This window comes from Arachis stenosperma, chromosome 3 (assembly GCF_014773155.1).
Source record: "Arachis stenosperma cultivar V10309 chromosome 3, arast.V10309.gnm1.PFL2, whole genome shotgun sequence".
NCBI classification, from domain to species: Eukaryota; Viridiplantae; Streptophyta; class Magnoliopsida; order Fabales; family Fabaceae; genus Arachis; species Arachis stenosperma.
The window spans coordinates 4604601-4622947 of record NC_080379.1 but is presented as its reverse complement, the minus strand read 5'-3'; the positions used below and the strand labels follow the sequence as shown (position 1 = coordinate 4622947).

Genomic DNA, 18347 nt, shown 5'->3' with positions numbered 1-18347 from the left:
CCTTTGCTTTTTGATCAGAAACTGGAAAAATAGAAAACATCCAAATGGCAAATACAGAACCCTAGGCTCCCTTATTTCTTTCTCTTCTGCTTTTCGTCTTCTTCTTCTTCTTCTTCTTCTTCTTCACTGGACTCAATCGAAGCTCACCGCTGTCGCACGTTGCATCTCCTCTCTGACTTCTGCGTGCTCTGATCCGTCGGTTGTGAGTTTGACCTGCCGTGACTCTTCTCCGCCGCGGCGTTCTCTCTGCTTTTGCTTCTTCTCCGCGGCGGTTTCCTCTTTTTTCTGCTTCTGCTTCTACTCCGCCGCCGCCGCCTCCTTAATTTTCTGCTCCGCTGCCTCCTCCACTGCACCTCTCTTCTCCTCCGGTCTGCTCCGCATCTGCCTCTGCTATTTTTTTTTCGCTATTTATGTTTTGATTTTTATCGATGATCAATGTGTTATTGTTGATTTAGTGCTAATGTTGCTGCTGCTATAAGTGAATTTTGCTATCAATGTATTGTAGTTGCTCATTGTTGATGAAATTGCTGATTAAATTCTTGATCAAATTAGGTTAGTTTTTTTTTTTTTCTTAATCTATGCTTATGTTATATGTTATTGATAATATTGATAATAAACTTAATCATAGCTTTGTTATTTGGTCGTTGCTTGAGATTAGTTACTTGAAATTTTGGTTTAGTTAGATGATTTTGTATTTTTCTTATTTTAGTACAATTCGGTTATTTTGGTGGAACTTTGGTTGAATCTGTTAGTCATCTGAATCTTTGACCTGGTAGTTTGAATGGTTCAATGGCTGGTCCGTTTGTTCAGAACCTTGTGTTATTTTGTTTAACCATCAGTTATTGCTGTAACCAGATGTTAGTTCGTTATGTGGTTGCTTTCCTTCTGGGGCTTCTGTGGTCTGTCTTGGTAGTAGATGCAAGTCTTGGTGATGCTGATCCACATTATAGGTGCATATTCTATCCTTGCATAACTTCTCTATTTTTCTTCTCCATAGGGAAATAAGTTCAGCATTTTTGTATTCATTGAGTATAACTGTAAGAAATGGTACTTTGTTTCTACTTTTATTTTTCTTATCGGTAGTACATAGGAAAATCTTCCATACATCCAGGGTTCTATGTCACTAAGTGCTTATGATTGAAGTTAAATATTTTATTGGATTATACCTGACCATTTCATCCATGTTTTGTTTGGATATTAGGAGTTGTGTAACCCAATGTCAAGAAAATGGATGTGTGGGTCAAAAATGCTTTCCAAATTGTAAATTTTCTTCGGATGGAGTTCTTATTGATCGTCCTTGGTACATGCAAGATTCACTTTACATACAATGGAAAAAATGGGACTGTCAAAGTGACTGTCGGTACTACTGCATGCTTGAGAGAGAGAAAGAAAAAGAATTACATAGCCTCGGCCCCGTCAAATATCATGGCAAATGGCCTTTCAAGCGAATTTATGGGATGCAGGTTTCTTTTCCAAAAGCCATGTGTCTTTCATTTCAATTGGAGTTGGTGTCTGATTACCCCAAACTCGTTTATATCTCTGATATGTCACTTTTTTATTTAGGAGCCTGGGTCTGTGGCTTTCTCTGCTCTCAATCTTGCAATGCATTTTCATGGTTGGATCTCCTTCTTCATTCTTCTGTACTATAAATTGCCTCTAAAATATGGAAAGAAGCCATATTATGAATATTCTGGTTTGTGGCATATCTATGCACTCTTATCACTAAACTCTTGGTTCTGGAGTGCTGTTTTCCACAGTCGGTAAGTTGCTTATTCTGATACTTTCACAGTACTTATTCTTAATCACCTGGACACTTAGTCAATGATGCAAGTCAAATTCAATCACAATATATGAATATTAATATTATTTTTTCTGTAAAGTATATGAAAATTCTATCATTAAGACACATAAATTTTATGAATGGCTGTTTTAACTGTGAAATTGCAAGCCTGACTTAAAATTATTTGGAGCATACCATAAGATATGTAATGAAGTTGAATTAATGCTGTTGACAGTAGCATTCTGAATTTGTTGATGATCCCATTGTCCTTCAAGAAAATATGTCGCTTATTTCTAAATCCCGCTCAATACATGCTAATATTGCTTCTATAGTCATTTGACTGTCCACACTCCACTCTCCACTCCATGTGTAGTATTTTAGGATGAAGATAGATCCACAACACCGAGATGGCATAATAGCTTGTCGTGATTCATAATGATTTACATATACTGATTCCTGTAAATGCCACCCTACATTGTTTAGTTCTGCATGTGGTATCACCACAGTGGTAATATGTTATATTCCATGTTGCTTTAAAATATGCTCATTATTTTCTTTGGAATCACTTGGTCAGCCAGCCCATCCCCCCAAGCTTGCATATGGTAGGGTTGGACTTACAATCGTAAAAAGTGTTGCTTACGGTTGAGTATAGCAAAATAGGTCTCTTTAAATATTCCACAGCTATTTTTCTTTCTCTCTTTTGCCTATATTTCATTGTTTCTGGCGTCAATGAACTGCAGAGATGTTGATCTGACAGAGAAACTGGACTACTCATCTGCAGTGGTTCTCCTTGGATACTCTCTCATTTTAGCCATATTACGTGGCTTCAATGTTAAGGATGAAGCTACCAGAGTTATGGTTTCTGCTCCGTTGATAGCTTTTGTAGTCACTCATGTAATGTACATCAACTTCTATACACTAGACTATGGTATGTCCTATATCATGCAATCTTTATATTGTTAACTCAGCGGTCAAATGTGGGACTCATGCGTTCTTTGATAAAATCGTTGCTTGAACAGGCTGATAATTATTTGTTTCTATTTTCTTCTTGTGGCTTCTGCTATTGTTACAAAATTATTGACAGTGATCTTATATTCTGAGTTTACTTCCGACTTGTTCTTTAGGCTTAAATTTGTATTTGTCAATTCATTGTGGTGGAAGTGACGCTTAGTTTTCGGAAGTGGATAGATTGGATCCACCTTGTGCACTTGAGACCTTAACTTGTTATTTATATTTCTCTTTGTTATGTTTGTAATGTTTTCTATCACTTCATATATACCCTCCCTTTGTCTGGTAATTTTGACAGCGTTTTCATTCTTATTGCACAGGCTGGAATATGATGGTTTGCGTAATAATGGGTGTAATACAGCTTGTCATTTGGGCAGTTTGGGCAGGTGTTAGTTGCCATCCTTCACGGTGGAAGGTGTGGCTGGTTGTTTTCTCGGGTGGTCTTGCGATGCTCCTAGAAATATACGATTTCCCTCCGTATCAAGGACTTCTGGATGCTCATGCTCTTTGGCATGCAACAACAATTCCTCTGACCTACATTTGGTGGAGCTTCGTAAGGGACGATGCTGAATTTCGAACCTCTAACCTTGTTAAGAAGGCCAAGTAGATTCTTTGTGACATGCCACGTCAAGTACTTGAATTTGCACATCTCTATTGTTATTGAAGATTTTGTATGCTGAGCTTTGTACTCAGTTTTGAAAGGTTCATGATTTGACTGAAGCGCATACATGTTATGTTATGAAAATTAATTTACCATTGATCTCCATGGATTTCGAGACACTACAAGCCCATTCCAATCTCACACACAAAACCTATTCATAATTTCTCCTAAAGAATGAGGCTACCCAAGGAGACAAGAGACAACAGCAGAAAATAGATACCCAAATATAGAACGCATGCAGGATGCAGCATGTTTTTCCTTTGCTGAACATTATGCAGAACACTATTTCAACACACACTACCAGAAACGGCTAGCATACTGGTCTTTTAATTTCGGCACGGCCCATTTTGCTCTCTTTTGTACCGAACTTCCTTCTTGTAGGTTGCTCATCACATCGCTATTGACGTTAGCCGTTCTGGTTGTAGCGGTCTCATTAGTAAAAGTGATGAAACGTTTTTAACTCTTAATCACCATTGATTTAAGGGTAGGTAAAATATTGTTGTACTTCTTTAAAACTTCCAAAATATTATTAAACACACAAATACAATCTCGATGAAAAATCGAAAAATCAAAAGTATTTTTCAAATACACGTGAATGGCGTAATATTGTTTGTAACGTAAGTGTAATTAAAAGGAGGTGATGCCAAGGTTAAATCAATATTTAATTTTGAAAGTATAAAAGTAAACAATTGTCAAATAATTCTTTGTCCGCAATGGTGCTATATCCATGTACAGGTAAATGAGCAGATCCTGCCATGCAATTTGTATAAATAAATTCTCGACAATTAGAGCCAGCTTAGGGCCAATTGAAAACACTTCGTTATTTATATACGTATGTTGTTGCAGATAGTTCTTAAGTGTTCAGTACCAAAGTTAGAATAATGGTGACTATACAACAAAATCAAAGGTTATCAAAAAGTGATAATATAATAAATCACGTTTAATCGTTCGTGTATTAAATTTAATCGCGTAATTATTCTGATTACACCACCAGATTAAAAAAAAAATTGTTAGCACAACAAACAATACATTGTTCGGTCGATATTACCATAGTATTTGGATTTGGTTCCTTGAGCGAAATTTAATTCGAGCAATCAGCAAAATAGAACAAAAAAACGGAGAAGATATGTAGAAACTTTAAATCTCTTGATTTCTGACTATCATACAATCGATCGTTCTATGAACAAACAACCAGATTCAGAGGTCAAAAACTAGATAGAACCATAGCAACACCACGAAATCATAACCAGATACCAGTACCACTCTAAAACTAAAGAGAACCACCTACATTTCAGGCACCTAAAAAGTAAACTTCTCAACACGATTACAATCATAAACCCCACACAACCCCCAAACCCATGCAGATCACAAATCAGTTCCTCCAGCTGCTGCCATCGGAGTCACCACCGCCTCTGGAATAACGGGAGCCACCATCACCATAGCCACGGTCCCTACCACCGCCATAACCGCCACCTCCGTAGCCACCGCCGCCACCACCATTTCTGTTGTATCCGCCTTCACGACGGCCCCCGCCTCCGTATCCACCACCGCCGCCGCCGCGGCTAAATCCGCCACCACCATATCCACCGCCGCCTCCGCTTCTGAAGCCACCTCCACCACCTCCGCCACCTCCACGGGACTGAGCCTCGTTGACAGTGATGTTACGGCCGTCAAGGTTGGAGCCGTTCATGCCATCAATCGCATCCCTCATGGATTGCTCATTAGCAAAGGTCACAAATCCAAAACCTCTGGAGATCGTTGATAACCTATTGGCGGATAATAAGAATCATAATAGTAACAAGAGTAACACAGAGATCAAGTAACGGAAAACAGATCACAGAACAGATCAGAGATCAGAGAGATCACAGATCACAGATCAGATGGATAGCGGTAACAAATCCAAATCCGAATCGGTGTTCAGATCCCGATCGATGATGCCTGCAATAAACGGACCTTCGATTCAACGATTTCTCCGTAGGCAGAGAAGGCCTTCTCTAGAGCATCGTTATCGGTGGCCCATGCAAGCCCACCAACGAAGCACCGGAACTCAACATCTGCGGCAGCCATTGAAATATCTAGATAAAGAAACCCTAAAAATATGGGATATTAGATAGAATAAGGAGAAAAGTGAGCACGAGGAATATCAGCGTACCCAAGGGGTCATTTTATAGGTGGTGAGGTTAACTAGAGTTAGGGTTTGTGGGTTGAATCTGGGTTAAAATTAGGGTTATGTGGACGGACGGGTATGGATTGATTGGTTACAGGTTGTAGCTAACAATAGTGCGTAGTTTCCATTTTACCCCTGCTCTTTAATTATTGTGTATGGCTAATCTTTTCCATAACTTTAGAAAATATCTGTGCCTGTTTCGTAGTTTTGACTGAGTACTATAGATTTTTTAGTCCTACTCCATACAAAGAAAATAGTCGTTAATAAGATTTTTATGAGGGGAATTGGGAGTAGGAGTGATGATTGATTGGATCGGAATAGGGATGGGATAGTAACCAAACAGGTGTAAGGATAAGAGAGTGAAGAAAGTGCACGTGTGGTGTTTTAAAAGGGTAATACGGTTAAAGAGGTGGGACCCGAGATCACGTGATAAAGCTGCAGCGGCTGGATTCACGGAACGAAGGATAATGCATCCAAAATATCTCGGGTGTCAGTTGCAACCTTGAAAATATCTCATATGTGCAATGACGGATTTGTCCTCCACAATATTACGGACCGCAATCTTTCAACACTATGTACCTAACAAAAAAACTCCCTCCTTTTCTTAGGGTTAGTGCTAATTTTTTTCTTATGGATTAAATTTGTTATTGAAAGCTTAGGTATATTTGTTTGATATCAAGTTCTTTTTTTAAATGATATTAATTAAATCAGATTGTTCAATTTGTTTGAAGAGGGAATAAATGGAAAAGTTCGATTTTAATTTTTAAAAATAAAAATTAAACAATATAAATCGATGGATATAATTTTTAGATATTATTGAACAGCAAAAAAATATCGATGCCTTCGATTTCTTAAATTTTATAACTTTGAAAATTATATCTTCTGTCTCATCCTTTTGTAATACACGAACATGCATAGAAAAAATATAAGCATTTTTTTAGAAGTATAAAATAATTTTGAAAAATGTTATGTAAATTACCTACCATATATGTGTTTTACATATTTTTCTTTTATATTTCGTATTTTAGCCTATATGATATACCTAGCTTAAAATTTAATGACAACAATTATCAAGGTTCGAGTTAGAGGCTACTGTGAGATAATCTCTCCTTGTGAAAGCATTGATTTTTTGTGTCACCATTCACCAAGTCTTAAACTCTGGTATATCATTAGCCTGTAAACAGTGACTAATTTCTAGTCCCGTTGAAGTTAAACTTTTAGGGTAGTATGATTGGAAAGAAAGAAATAAAAAGAAAGAAAAGAAAGAAAAAAAATGGATTTTTATTTTTTTAGATGTATTTGAATAAAAAAAAATGTTATAAAAAAGTAATTTTATTTTTGTATTATAAAATATATTAAAAAAAGTAAATGAATAATATTGGAAGTAGAGAGAAAAAATAAGTTTTTTTTTTCTTTTTAATATTGGAAAGAGAAAAAATTATTAGGTTTCACTAATTTTTTCTATTTTTTTTAATTTTTTTCCTTAATTAAACAATAAAAAATAATTATTTTTTTCTCTTTTTTTTTATTTTTTCTTTAAACAAACATAGCTTTAGTAGATAGAAAACTAGTTATGAAATATTATTAGATACATGCTACCCTAATAATTTTTTTTGTCTACAGTATTTTCTACCCCAACAGATATACACAAAGTGAGATTCGAATTCTGATATTTATTTAAGTAAACGGGTGAGCTAAACATTTGACCAATCCAAGTTTGTTTGCTGTCCTAAACACTTGTGCATGCAGCAACCCATTGGACAGCCCTTAAATAGAGATTAGTACCGCAACGGATTAGTCATTGGCCTGTCGGCTGAGAGATACCGTAGGAAACAAAAAAAAAAGAGTTGGACCTCATGGTTTAAGATTTTTATTCATATTAGACGTTGGGCCTATCTTTGTGGAACGGAAACCCATGGGCCATAGCCAATACATGATATATTAATGTTTTTCATATTAGACGTTGGGCCTATTTTTGTGGAACGGAAACCCATGGGCCTGTAACGGAAACCCATGGGCCATAGCCAATACATGATATATTAATGTTTTTCATATTAGACGTTGGGCCTATTTTTGTGGAACGGAAACACATGGGCCATAGCCAATACATGATATATTAATATTTTTCAAAAACCATTTAGGTCAAGCCCCTTGTTCTTCCAACTTGGAAATATGGGCACAGTGTTCACTGAGCCCAGCCCAGACCATCTTATGTAATAGCAAACATGCAATGTAAAGATAGATATCCTTTCATGACCAAAAACATGATAGATATCCTTTGACCTCCGACCAAAAAGAAAGATATCCTTTGACCCAAACCAAAAATTTAAAACCAAAATCACTGGTAAAGAAAAATTGATCTCCTTTTGTTAAAAAATTCCATCCAATATTTGGCCATTTGAGTTGCTAGTGTTCTAGTGGTTGCTTCATAATGACTTGTGGTTCGTGTCCAAAAAAATATAATAAACCAAGTTGGGTTGGTCTAGTGGTTATCTCATAAATTTGCTTAAGCAAGTGTCGGAAATTTGAATTCCGCCTTGTGCATGCAGCAACTTATTAGCCAGTGACAAACTCTTAAATAGAACTCAGTACTGCGGCGGATTAGTCATTGACCTGTCGGGTTAAAGGATACCGTAGAAAAAAAATAATGACTTGTGATTGAAATTAAGATGAATAGATTGACCAGACCCAAAACAACAAGAAAAGGTGAATATACGAGCTAAACTTTAAAGTGGTCCCTGAAGTTACACTCGTACCTCATAGTAGTTCCTGAATTTAATAGTTACCCATATTTGTCCCTGAAGTTGCACTCCGGGACTCATACTCATCCTTCCGGCACATTCCGTCCATCTGGCGTCACTGGAAAGCTAATTTGGACTAGAGACTGACACACTGACGAAGTTAAAGGCTAACTGACGTAAATGAGTAAACTTTGTTAATTTAATTTGGTCCCTAAATTGAAGTTAAAAATCCTAATCCCCAATTTTGAAGATCACTCTCTGCATTGCCCACTGTCTTCTCGTCTCTTCGCTCTTCTCCATCTTCAAAGCCAGACTGTAATGGCTAGCGCGAGTAACACAGCTGGGAGTTCGAACAACCCACGATCTTTTGGAAGCATTATTAGGAGAATGAATAGAAATAGAGATTCCCGTTTGCCATAATAGTGTGGGTGTGGGTCAAGACTAGTGTTGCAATGGTCAGCGACGATTCTAATCTAGGGAGACCGTTTGTCGGTTGTCCAAACTACAATGTAAATGATTGTTGTTGTTTGTTGTAATTCTGAATATAACTTGGTTGATTCACTTTCTTGGGTGCAGACTGTAGGTAAGAGGTGGTGTGGGTTGTTTCTGTGGGTAGATAAAATAATGGAAGAATATGTGATAACATGTGATGGTAAAACAAGCCCTTTAATTGACAATAAAGAATGAAAGATGAAGATTGCTTGAAAATTTGGAAGATTAGAGTTCTAAAAATAGATAGAATTTTGATGTTTGTATCTATGCTGCTGATTACAGTAGTTGTTCTTCTTTTAAAGTTGGATAGACAATTTGGCCAATTATACCTGGCAAAAAATAAATGACATGCATATGTTATTCCTGTACTTGTATCTATCTGTTTATTTGAAAGAAATACAAATTAAAGTGTTTGACACTAATGTGATTGCATATTTTAGAAATTAAAAAAATAATATGAACTACTAATATTTCCATCCATAATATAATTCTTGTCAAAATTTTCATGATTAAGGCCTTACATAATCATAGGATCCTAATTTCTGTCTTGCAATAAAATGAAAATGGACAGTGTTTGAAATGCATCTTAAGTACATATAGGAGGACAAAATAAAATCAAACATCAGACACAAATCAATTCAAAAAAATCATAATTCATATTTATAATGTATAAAATACATCCAAAGAAGGCATTATAGAGCTAAAACAATAATCACGAAGTATATCAGAATTGTCAAAATATAGGTCTCATAAGTTTCCAACACTAAAATTTCCAACACTTGGATCCCAATTAAGAAAGCATACAAAGTAAATTACTTCACCAAAACAGATAAACAAAGACACAATCTGTCTCTAAACATAATAATCTAAGTCATTAATTATTGGTTCTGAGTGGCTTGAATTCAGGATTAGGCACAAATCTCATTATGCTTGCAAGCCTTGATACAATTTCTTGTGTTGCACCTTGTATTGGATTAGGTGGATTAGTGCTTGCTGGTAGAATGCTTGCAGATGGAGTGCTTGCAGGTGGGGTGCTAGCTAATTGGGTGGTGGTAGCTGGTATGCTTGTTGATGGAGTGCTATTCTTGGGTGTGGACAACTCTTTCTTAGGAAGCAATTTGGTTGGCCGAACAAAAGTGAGTTGCACCTATGTATGAAATATTTGAACTAACTAAAAAAAGCTAAAAATGTATTTACATAATTATATATACATATATATGGGTAATAATATAAACCTGTTGAGAGTCATCAGTTTCTGATAAAACAGGCTGACTAAGATCAAGTTGAATTTCGACCTGAGCATGTGAGAGTGCCATCACCACCATTTACAGCAGTAGTTGGAACAGAATTGTTGACCTCACCTCCATTAGCATCAGTATCAACAGTAGCTACAGTAACTACAGCAGCTGATTTTTCGTCAACCGCCCTCTTACCACAATTCCTTTTGGTGTGACATGTTTCACCACAATAGTGACAATGTCCTTTTTTATAATTTCTTTTCAGGAAGGTCTTCTGCTTATTGCCTCTACTTGCCTTCTCAATAACATCCTTTCTTCTTTTTTTTTCTTAATTGGCCCTGGCTTCTTCTTGAACTTTGGTGCTTGAAGTCTGTTACTGGTGATTTTTTCACAGTGTCTAACCAGGAAGTGGATTTATATGGAAGGCATAAGTGTTGTTGTATGCTTCCATGGTCAACTAGTGATGACAGAATTCATCTGGCTTTTTACCAGCCCTTACTAATGTGGCACATGCATGCACACATGGCATCCCTACACATAAATTTACAGCCATAAATAAATAAAATTCCAACTGCAAATAATGAATAAAACAACCAAAAAGTATGTATAAAAGACCATACCACTTAGTTACCAAAAATCACATGTGCATAATCTCTTGCCTAAGTCCACATCCACATTGGTCAGCCAGTCATGAACTTCAAATTTCTCATAATCTGTATCACCAGACCACATGAAAACCCAATTTTTTTATTCTTTTCTTATCTTTTTCTACCTGCTTTGCTGTATTGGAGGTAAGATCCCAATGTTGTTCCTCAAATCCACCTTGTTTCTGGCTATAGATCTCAAGGCATACATCCTGACCTCCTCCAATAGTGTGATAATAGGCTTGGCTCTAGGTTCTTTGATCCATGATTTGAAAATTTCACAGGCATTATTGCATATGTTGTCCATTTTAGGTGCATTACTAAAGAATGCCCTGCTCTACGAGTCCTTTGGTCATTTGCAGAGATAAGTTTATGCATCCTTATCTAGCCTCTCTAATTTTTCATCCTTTTAATGAACCCTTCTTGAGTGGTACATTTTGCACACTCCTAAAACAAACCTCTAAGCTGATTATCCTTCCACTGTTTGTTGAAGTTCCTCTATAAATGTCAAACACAGAATGTGTGATGGACGTTTGGGAAAAATATCCTGAACTGCATGGACAAGTCCCTGCATAACCAAAAAGCCAATACTGAAGTTTCTAATCGAGCCTCAAAAAGGTCTCTCATGTTGTGTTAATGAACTCAGAATGGTCCCTAAAATTGTGTAAGTGACATCACATTGGCCCCTCAATATAATAAACAGATACTACCAGTATATAGCAACCATCAACTATGCAACATCCAATTTATACATCAATCACTCAATTGTTCTAAATAGCAATAAACAGATTTACAGCACACATATATAGCAATAAACAATAATTAATATATCTAACAATAAACAACAATAAAGGGATTTACTTCTGAGCAGTTATATATAGCAATCTTCAATTACTACCATTAATTAAGATATCTAGCAATAAACAACAACAATACATTTTGCATGTCTACAATAAAACACCAACCATGTTTATAATCACCCAAGTCTTAATGCAGGAATTCCAGAAACCATCGCCAATTCTCTGTGTTTTTAATGGACACAATTGCATAAGCAATCACATAAATATGATTGTTTGCATCTTGATCAATAGCAGAGAGGATTTGACCACCGTGTTGTATTTTTAGAAATGCTCCATCCAAGCCTATAAGTGATATGCAGTCAGCCTTATACCCTATTTTATACCCATAAAGACAAATGTACATCTTCTCAAAAGTTGGATCTTCGTTAGGATTGGGATGAGGTCTAACACCAATACTAACAGTGGAGCCAGGATTACTTTTCAGCAATGTCAATCCATAATTCCTAACCATACCATATTGGGCAGCAGCATCTCCGTACACTACGACCCTTGCATCTCCTATAGCCCTTGTTAATGAGGACTTATTCAGGTCCAAGTCACACTTACTCTTAAAGTACTGTACAACCTTAAAATGTTTAAGATTAGGGTATTTTCTAGGGGTGTAATCGGCTCGGTTCGGTTCGGTTTTGGACCGAAAACCAACCGAACCGACCTGATCGGTTCTTCAAAGAGACCAACCGTTCGGTTGGCTGCAGTTTGAGCAACCGAATCGAACCGAACCGAACCAACAGCGGTTTGGTTCGGTCAGTTTTTTCGGTTTTTTTACACCTACTTATCTGAATTTAAAATGCCATAAAATAAAATTTAAAACCTTCAATAAACTAGAAAAACAAGAATTTATCACATCCAAATCCAATACAAATTCAACTTAATTAAATATAAAACAAAGACAATTAAAAATGTTTAGCAAAACAACAAGGTTAAAGGGTAAATGTGTAAAAACAAGGTTTCTTAACCAATATTTCAGTTCGGTTCGGTTTTTACTGAACCAACCGAAAACCGAACCGAACCAATCGGTTTAATTCGAAAAAAACAAAAAAAATCGGTTTTTTCGGTTGTTGTAAATTTCGGTTCGGTTTTGCGGTAAAATTCGGTCCGGTTCGGTAACTTACACCCCTAGTATTTTCTTAATTTCTTAACCAGTTTGCAACCTAACCATTTTCTGTTAGCTAGCCTATTCTTAGTCTCTCTAGGACAAGTGTGATCGTTCATAAAGATTTTGATCTGCCAACAATTATCCTCATTGTCCCGGGAAGCATATACAAGCCAGCCATCACCCTTACACACAGCCCTCACCCTTATACTGTCATTCTTCTTAAATCAGATCCACCTTTCCTCTTGGATACAGTACTCATGAATAGCCTCCTTGAATTCCATCTTTGAATTAAATTTCATTCCAACCTCTAGTTTAAGCTCGCCAAACCTTCCTCCTTCCCTGAACAAATGAAACACCTCATCTGAATCAACCTCATCTAACTCATCCTCAGAGTTCGGAGGAGTCTTCATTTCTTCAAAGTGCCAAGACTTTCAACCATCAGATTCATCATAAGCTCCATCTTGAGCATCATAATACGGTGCCATTTCACCAATGTTAGGAATCGGTCCAAAAAATAATTCATAATCTTCAGACCCTGAGTTTGCACATACAAGCCCATCATCCTCAACCATAATAGCTCTCTTTTTTAACTTGTTTTTCATCTGTTGTAGTCCTGAGTTTAACATCATTCTTCTTTCCAACTGATCTCTTCACAATCACTTCTTCTTCCTCACTAGAAACCTCATCACCACTAGGCCTATATGGTTCGTCCTCTACACTATCATAACTTTCATGGCTATCTGAGGATTATTCCTCACTAGACAATGTCAAAAATACAGTTTAGGGCTCCTTTTCCTTAACAGATGCTCTTTCAAAAGTTCCAATTGCAGCTGCTCTTGTTAAAGGTCTCCTTACATGTGATGCTGCATTTTTTGACTTTTTAATAGCCTGTCTTTGGTAGATAAGAGTTTTTTATTTCTTTAAATTTAGATTTGGACCTAGTTAGAGATTTTGCAGTGGGCTGGGCCATTAATTTTGGTGGTGGGTTGGGTTTAGTACTAGGAGCAGCAGTGAATTGGGCCATTGTTTTTTGTGGTAGGTTGGGCTTAGTACTAGGATCAGCAGTGGGTGCTGCCATTCTTTTTTGTAGTAATTTGGGATTACTAATAGAAAGTGCAGTAGGTTGAGTCTTATGTTTTGGTCTTGAAATGAATTTACTAGGAAATTATTTTTGGAGTAGGGATGGCGGTGTGTATTAATTCTGAAATTGGAGTTGGTGGTAATGTGGTGGGAATGGAAATTGTTTTGGGGCTAGTGGTGTGAGTTGGTTCTGAAATTGGAGTTGATGGTGATGTGGTAAAAAATTGTTTTGGTTGTGACATTGATGGTGTGGTATGGGTGGGGAATAAGGTCTTGTAGCGTTATTAACTCCTTGCCTTTGGATGATACTGGTTCTGCTTCTTCATTAAACACAAGTTCAGAGACTCCATATTCATAGTATACATGGATAACTCCCTTGTTCTTCTCAGCAAGGTAACATATCTCCATGAACTCCTTGTCATGTGTCACTGCTCTAAAACCAGTTTGCAAAGGCTTATTAGGCACCATCCACCAACATTGAGTCACCTTGTCATACCCAATATTTTTGTGGTAGTCTCGGAAGAAAAAGACATCCAGTGTGTCTATGTCAATTTTTGACAACTCAGAAATCTATCAACCATTGTACTTCACATTTCCATCATACTCTGTGATAAATGAGCTTCCATGGTGAAATATGATGGTAATCAAGGGATCATCCATCTGTAATTCAAAAATAAAATTTCATGATCAAACTCATAATCTTCAACCATATTAACAAATTGGCAACTTCAAAACTAAAACATAAAATCATGTTTTCAACCGTAAATGCAGTAAACCCTAACAGATAAGAAACAAATTTTCACCATAACAAAACAACCTTTATCCAGTCAACAATTTCATTAGCCTAACCACTCAGAACGCTAATTGTGATCAAACTCTAACAAATATTGTAAAACACAAACATGCATACATTACAACACTTCAACAAATTATTTCTAACCACTGAAGATATCAAACTAACAACAATAACAAAAAACAGAGCACTCCTATTATCACATAATTTTTTATTTTTTGCTTACCTCTTTCAGAGAAACCAGCATTCAATACACTCTTTGTTTGATGCAGATGACAAAACCGATCCTCCAGAGCAGTTGTGTTCTAACGAAATCGCTGCAGTTACAACAATAGCACCACCACTATTGATGAGTATAGGGGAGAAGGAAAAACTCTGTTTGTGTTGTGTTTTGAGAGGGGGAGACAATATGTTATATTAACGTTTAAGGAAGGATTTTTCAAAAGCAATTTTAGAGTGAAACAACATCATTTTAGGGCATTTACGTGCCACCACCAATACTACGTCGTTTTAACTTCACCAGCATGTCAGTCTCTAGTCCAGATCAGTTTTTCGGTAGCGCCAGATGGACGGAATGTGCTGGAAGGATGAGTCTGAATCTCATAGTGCAATTTCAGAAATAAATATGGGTAACTATTAAGTTTAGGGACTATTATAAAGTACGAGTGTAATTTCAGAGACTACTTTAAAGCTTAGCTTGTGAATATACTGATACATCCCTAACTAAATTTCAATTTTAAATACAATATTTTAAGAGACAATATTAGAATAAGTAAAATCAAATTCAGAGTGCACATCATAAAAAAATGGATAAATATAATTTTAACGAAGAAAACTTGACAAAAAATAAGAGGTCAGAAAAAGATTATTGTAATTTCCCTTTTTCTTTAGTAGAATAAGTTAATCACTTTAATTTTTTGAGTAATAAGTAGATATATTCCTAAAGTTTGCGATATAACTGAATTAAAAATATCAATTAAATTTTTAAGATGAATTTCTAAGAGAAAAAAGCACTCCGTCAATTAAGTTTTTAAAGAATTCAACGGTAAAATTATGAGTATGTAATGAAAAGATGAATTGTGTTTGAATTTTTGAGAGACTTATAAATCAATACTTCAATTCATTTAAGAATTTATTAGATACTTTTTTTCTTAGAGGCTTATAAGTTAGGAAGCTGTTTAAGTATACCGTTGTATTTTAATAGAACATTGCTGTTCCTATCATTTTAACCAATAAGATTTATAATAAAATATAACGAAGAATGAGATGAAAGCGAGAATTTTGTACGTGAAATTATTTGTTTGAAGAGTATAGTAGAGAAGCAACTTGCACTTCCCTTCATCCACATAATGAGAAATAAAGTTACCGTCTTGACCTCCAGTTTGTATTGAAAAGAGCTGAACCTTGTGATGGATTAACATGAGTAGATGAATGGGTCTCTTTTCAACTAGCATTTTTGTTACAAAATAATTATTATTTTATTTAATAAAATGTTACACACACATATATTATTTAAGCTTTTGTAATATATACAATTTTTTTTACAGTAAATAAATATTTAATTTAGATATTTATTATATCTTTATATTTTAAAATATTATCTTTATTATAAATTTATTTTATAACATTCATTTTAATATGAACTTTTATATTTATCATAATCTAATAATCTCAATAAATAATATTCACCGAAAGATCAATATTTAAATTTTATTTTTACCAAAACATTTTAGATGCAACTATAAAAATATATTTTTTTTGTTTGAAAAAGATAATGAATTATAACAAAATATTTTCGTAAAAATAATCTTCATATCACTTTTTATGTACATGTATAAGGAAATAATTTTTTGTGATAAAATTTCTGTGTTAGTTGCAAAAGAAATTTTACAAAATTTTAATATTATTAAAAGGTTTAACACTTTTATGTTTGCAGGCGTGCATTATTTAATTTAATTATTTTTAAAAAAATATTAATTATATATATATATATATTAAAAATTAACTACTATATATTTGTATAAAAATACATAATATTTTTTATATATTTTTAATTTATATTTTATATTTTAATATGTATTTTATATGAATAATTTACTTTTCTTGTGTTTTAAAAACACATTTAATAGTATAATAATTAAAAATTCTAATTTTTTAATATATTTAATACATTAAAAAATATAAAAGCTATTTTTTATAATTTTTTAATAAAATATTTTTTTATGATACTGTTAAAATATCTCCTTTAGGTATATGTTAATAAAATTAAAATTATATTATCATTAAAAAATTTGAATAGGAAATTAATATTGTGTAAATATTATAAATGATATAAATATATATATGAATGAAAATAGATAAAATAATTGAGTAATAATTTCATACATACTTGAATTTAGTTTGTGATGTATATTTATTAGATTATTTTTTTGAAACAAATATTTAGAGTATTCTAATTAAAATAATGCTATTGTGCCCTGGAAAAAAAAGTAAACAGTGCAATGCTCTTTAAATGTTATAAACTATAAATCTTAATTTTTGAATTCTAAATCCTAAACTTTCAATCTTAAGTTTTAAACCCGACTCTAAATCTTAGTAAATTTTAAACTCTCAATTTAAAGCATTAATATAAAATATAATAATAAAAAATTAAAATTTATTTAATTGACAAAAAATATAACATTTCTTACTTAATAAAAAAATATTTAAGAATTATCTTTAAAATTATAATGTTAGTCTAATTTGATGAAAATTCAATAACAATGTATTTTACATTAAAAGTAATATACTTATATATATAAATTTGAGAGAGATATTATCAATTTTTTTTAAAAGAGGGACATTATCAATTTAAAATTATCAAAATTAACTCATTATTTATTTATGTACTATTTGTACAAAAATAAAAAGATTAATTATAATATAGGAACTAAAATCTGATCATCACTGTATATAAATCTTGAATGGTAGGTAAAACTATTTTTATATAAATTGAAATTGTGAAAATATATAAAATGACAAAAATACTTTGTTTGAATTATTCTTATTAAGTAGGTTATATTAAAAATTAGTTACTAAAGTGTATTTTTTGTGTGTCTTAATTAGATTCTTATTTATAGAATTTAACGGATAATTATATAATAAAATAAATTATAAAATGTAACATAATTCACACAAGAGCATAATATATAAATTCAGTAAATGTGTCCCATTACAATTTTAATTTAATAACACTTGAATAATATTTATGTATCATCGTATAAATTAATATTTGTAAATAAATATTTTTACTATATAGCAACAATATATACCTCCTTATGAATTATTATTTTTAGGTAATGTTCAAACTATATTAATAACAATCAAGAATAAAATGTCTACTTATACTATATGTATATTAATAATTATTTACTAATTAACTATTTATATAAAATATGGGTTAATACTTAAATTAGTCTCTGAAAGATTACGCGATCTTCATTTTCGTCCCCGAATATTTTTTTTAATCAAATTAGTCCCCAAAAAATTTATTTTAAACCACGTTCGTCCTTCCATTAACTCAGTGACATCGCTGTTAGAAATCTGTTAACGTGGACTGTGACTTAGCTGTCCACCCTAACACTTGGCATGATGTGTATATTGCTAATCAGATATGTTTAGTGTGTTACATCAATTTGATCCCCAAATGTCAAATTAAAAAACTCTAATTCCCAACCTTCGAAAAACATGGTTGCATTGTTTGAGTGTTGTCGCAGACCCAAATGTTGTTCTTGCAGGAGGAAAAGAG

General features: G+C 33.8%; 1 protein-coding gene and 1 pseudogene across 1 annotated transcript; one reads left to right on the top strand and one right to left on the bottom strand.

Annotated features, from left to right (window-relative positions):
* Positions 1–7: 7 nt before the first annotated feature.
* Positions 8–3959, top strand: LOC130966821 (uncharacterized). Its single transcript, XM_057891646.1, has 6 exons — positions 8–368; positions 856–950; positions 1202–1463; positions 1564–1760; positions 2521–2708; positions 3109–3959. The coding sequence occupies exons 2-6, from the start codon at positions 856–858 to the stop codon at positions 3393–3395; spliced, it is 1029 nt and encodes a 342-aa protein (XP_057747629.1). The 5' UTR covers positions 8–368; the 3' UTR covers positions 3396–3959.
* A 617-nt stretch (positions 3960–4576) lies between these two features.
* On the bottom strand, positions 4577–5604 carry LOC130966822 (glycine-rich RNA-binding protein GRP1A-like; annotated as a pseudogene).
* Between the last annotated feature and the right edge of the window lie 12743 nt (positions 5605–18347).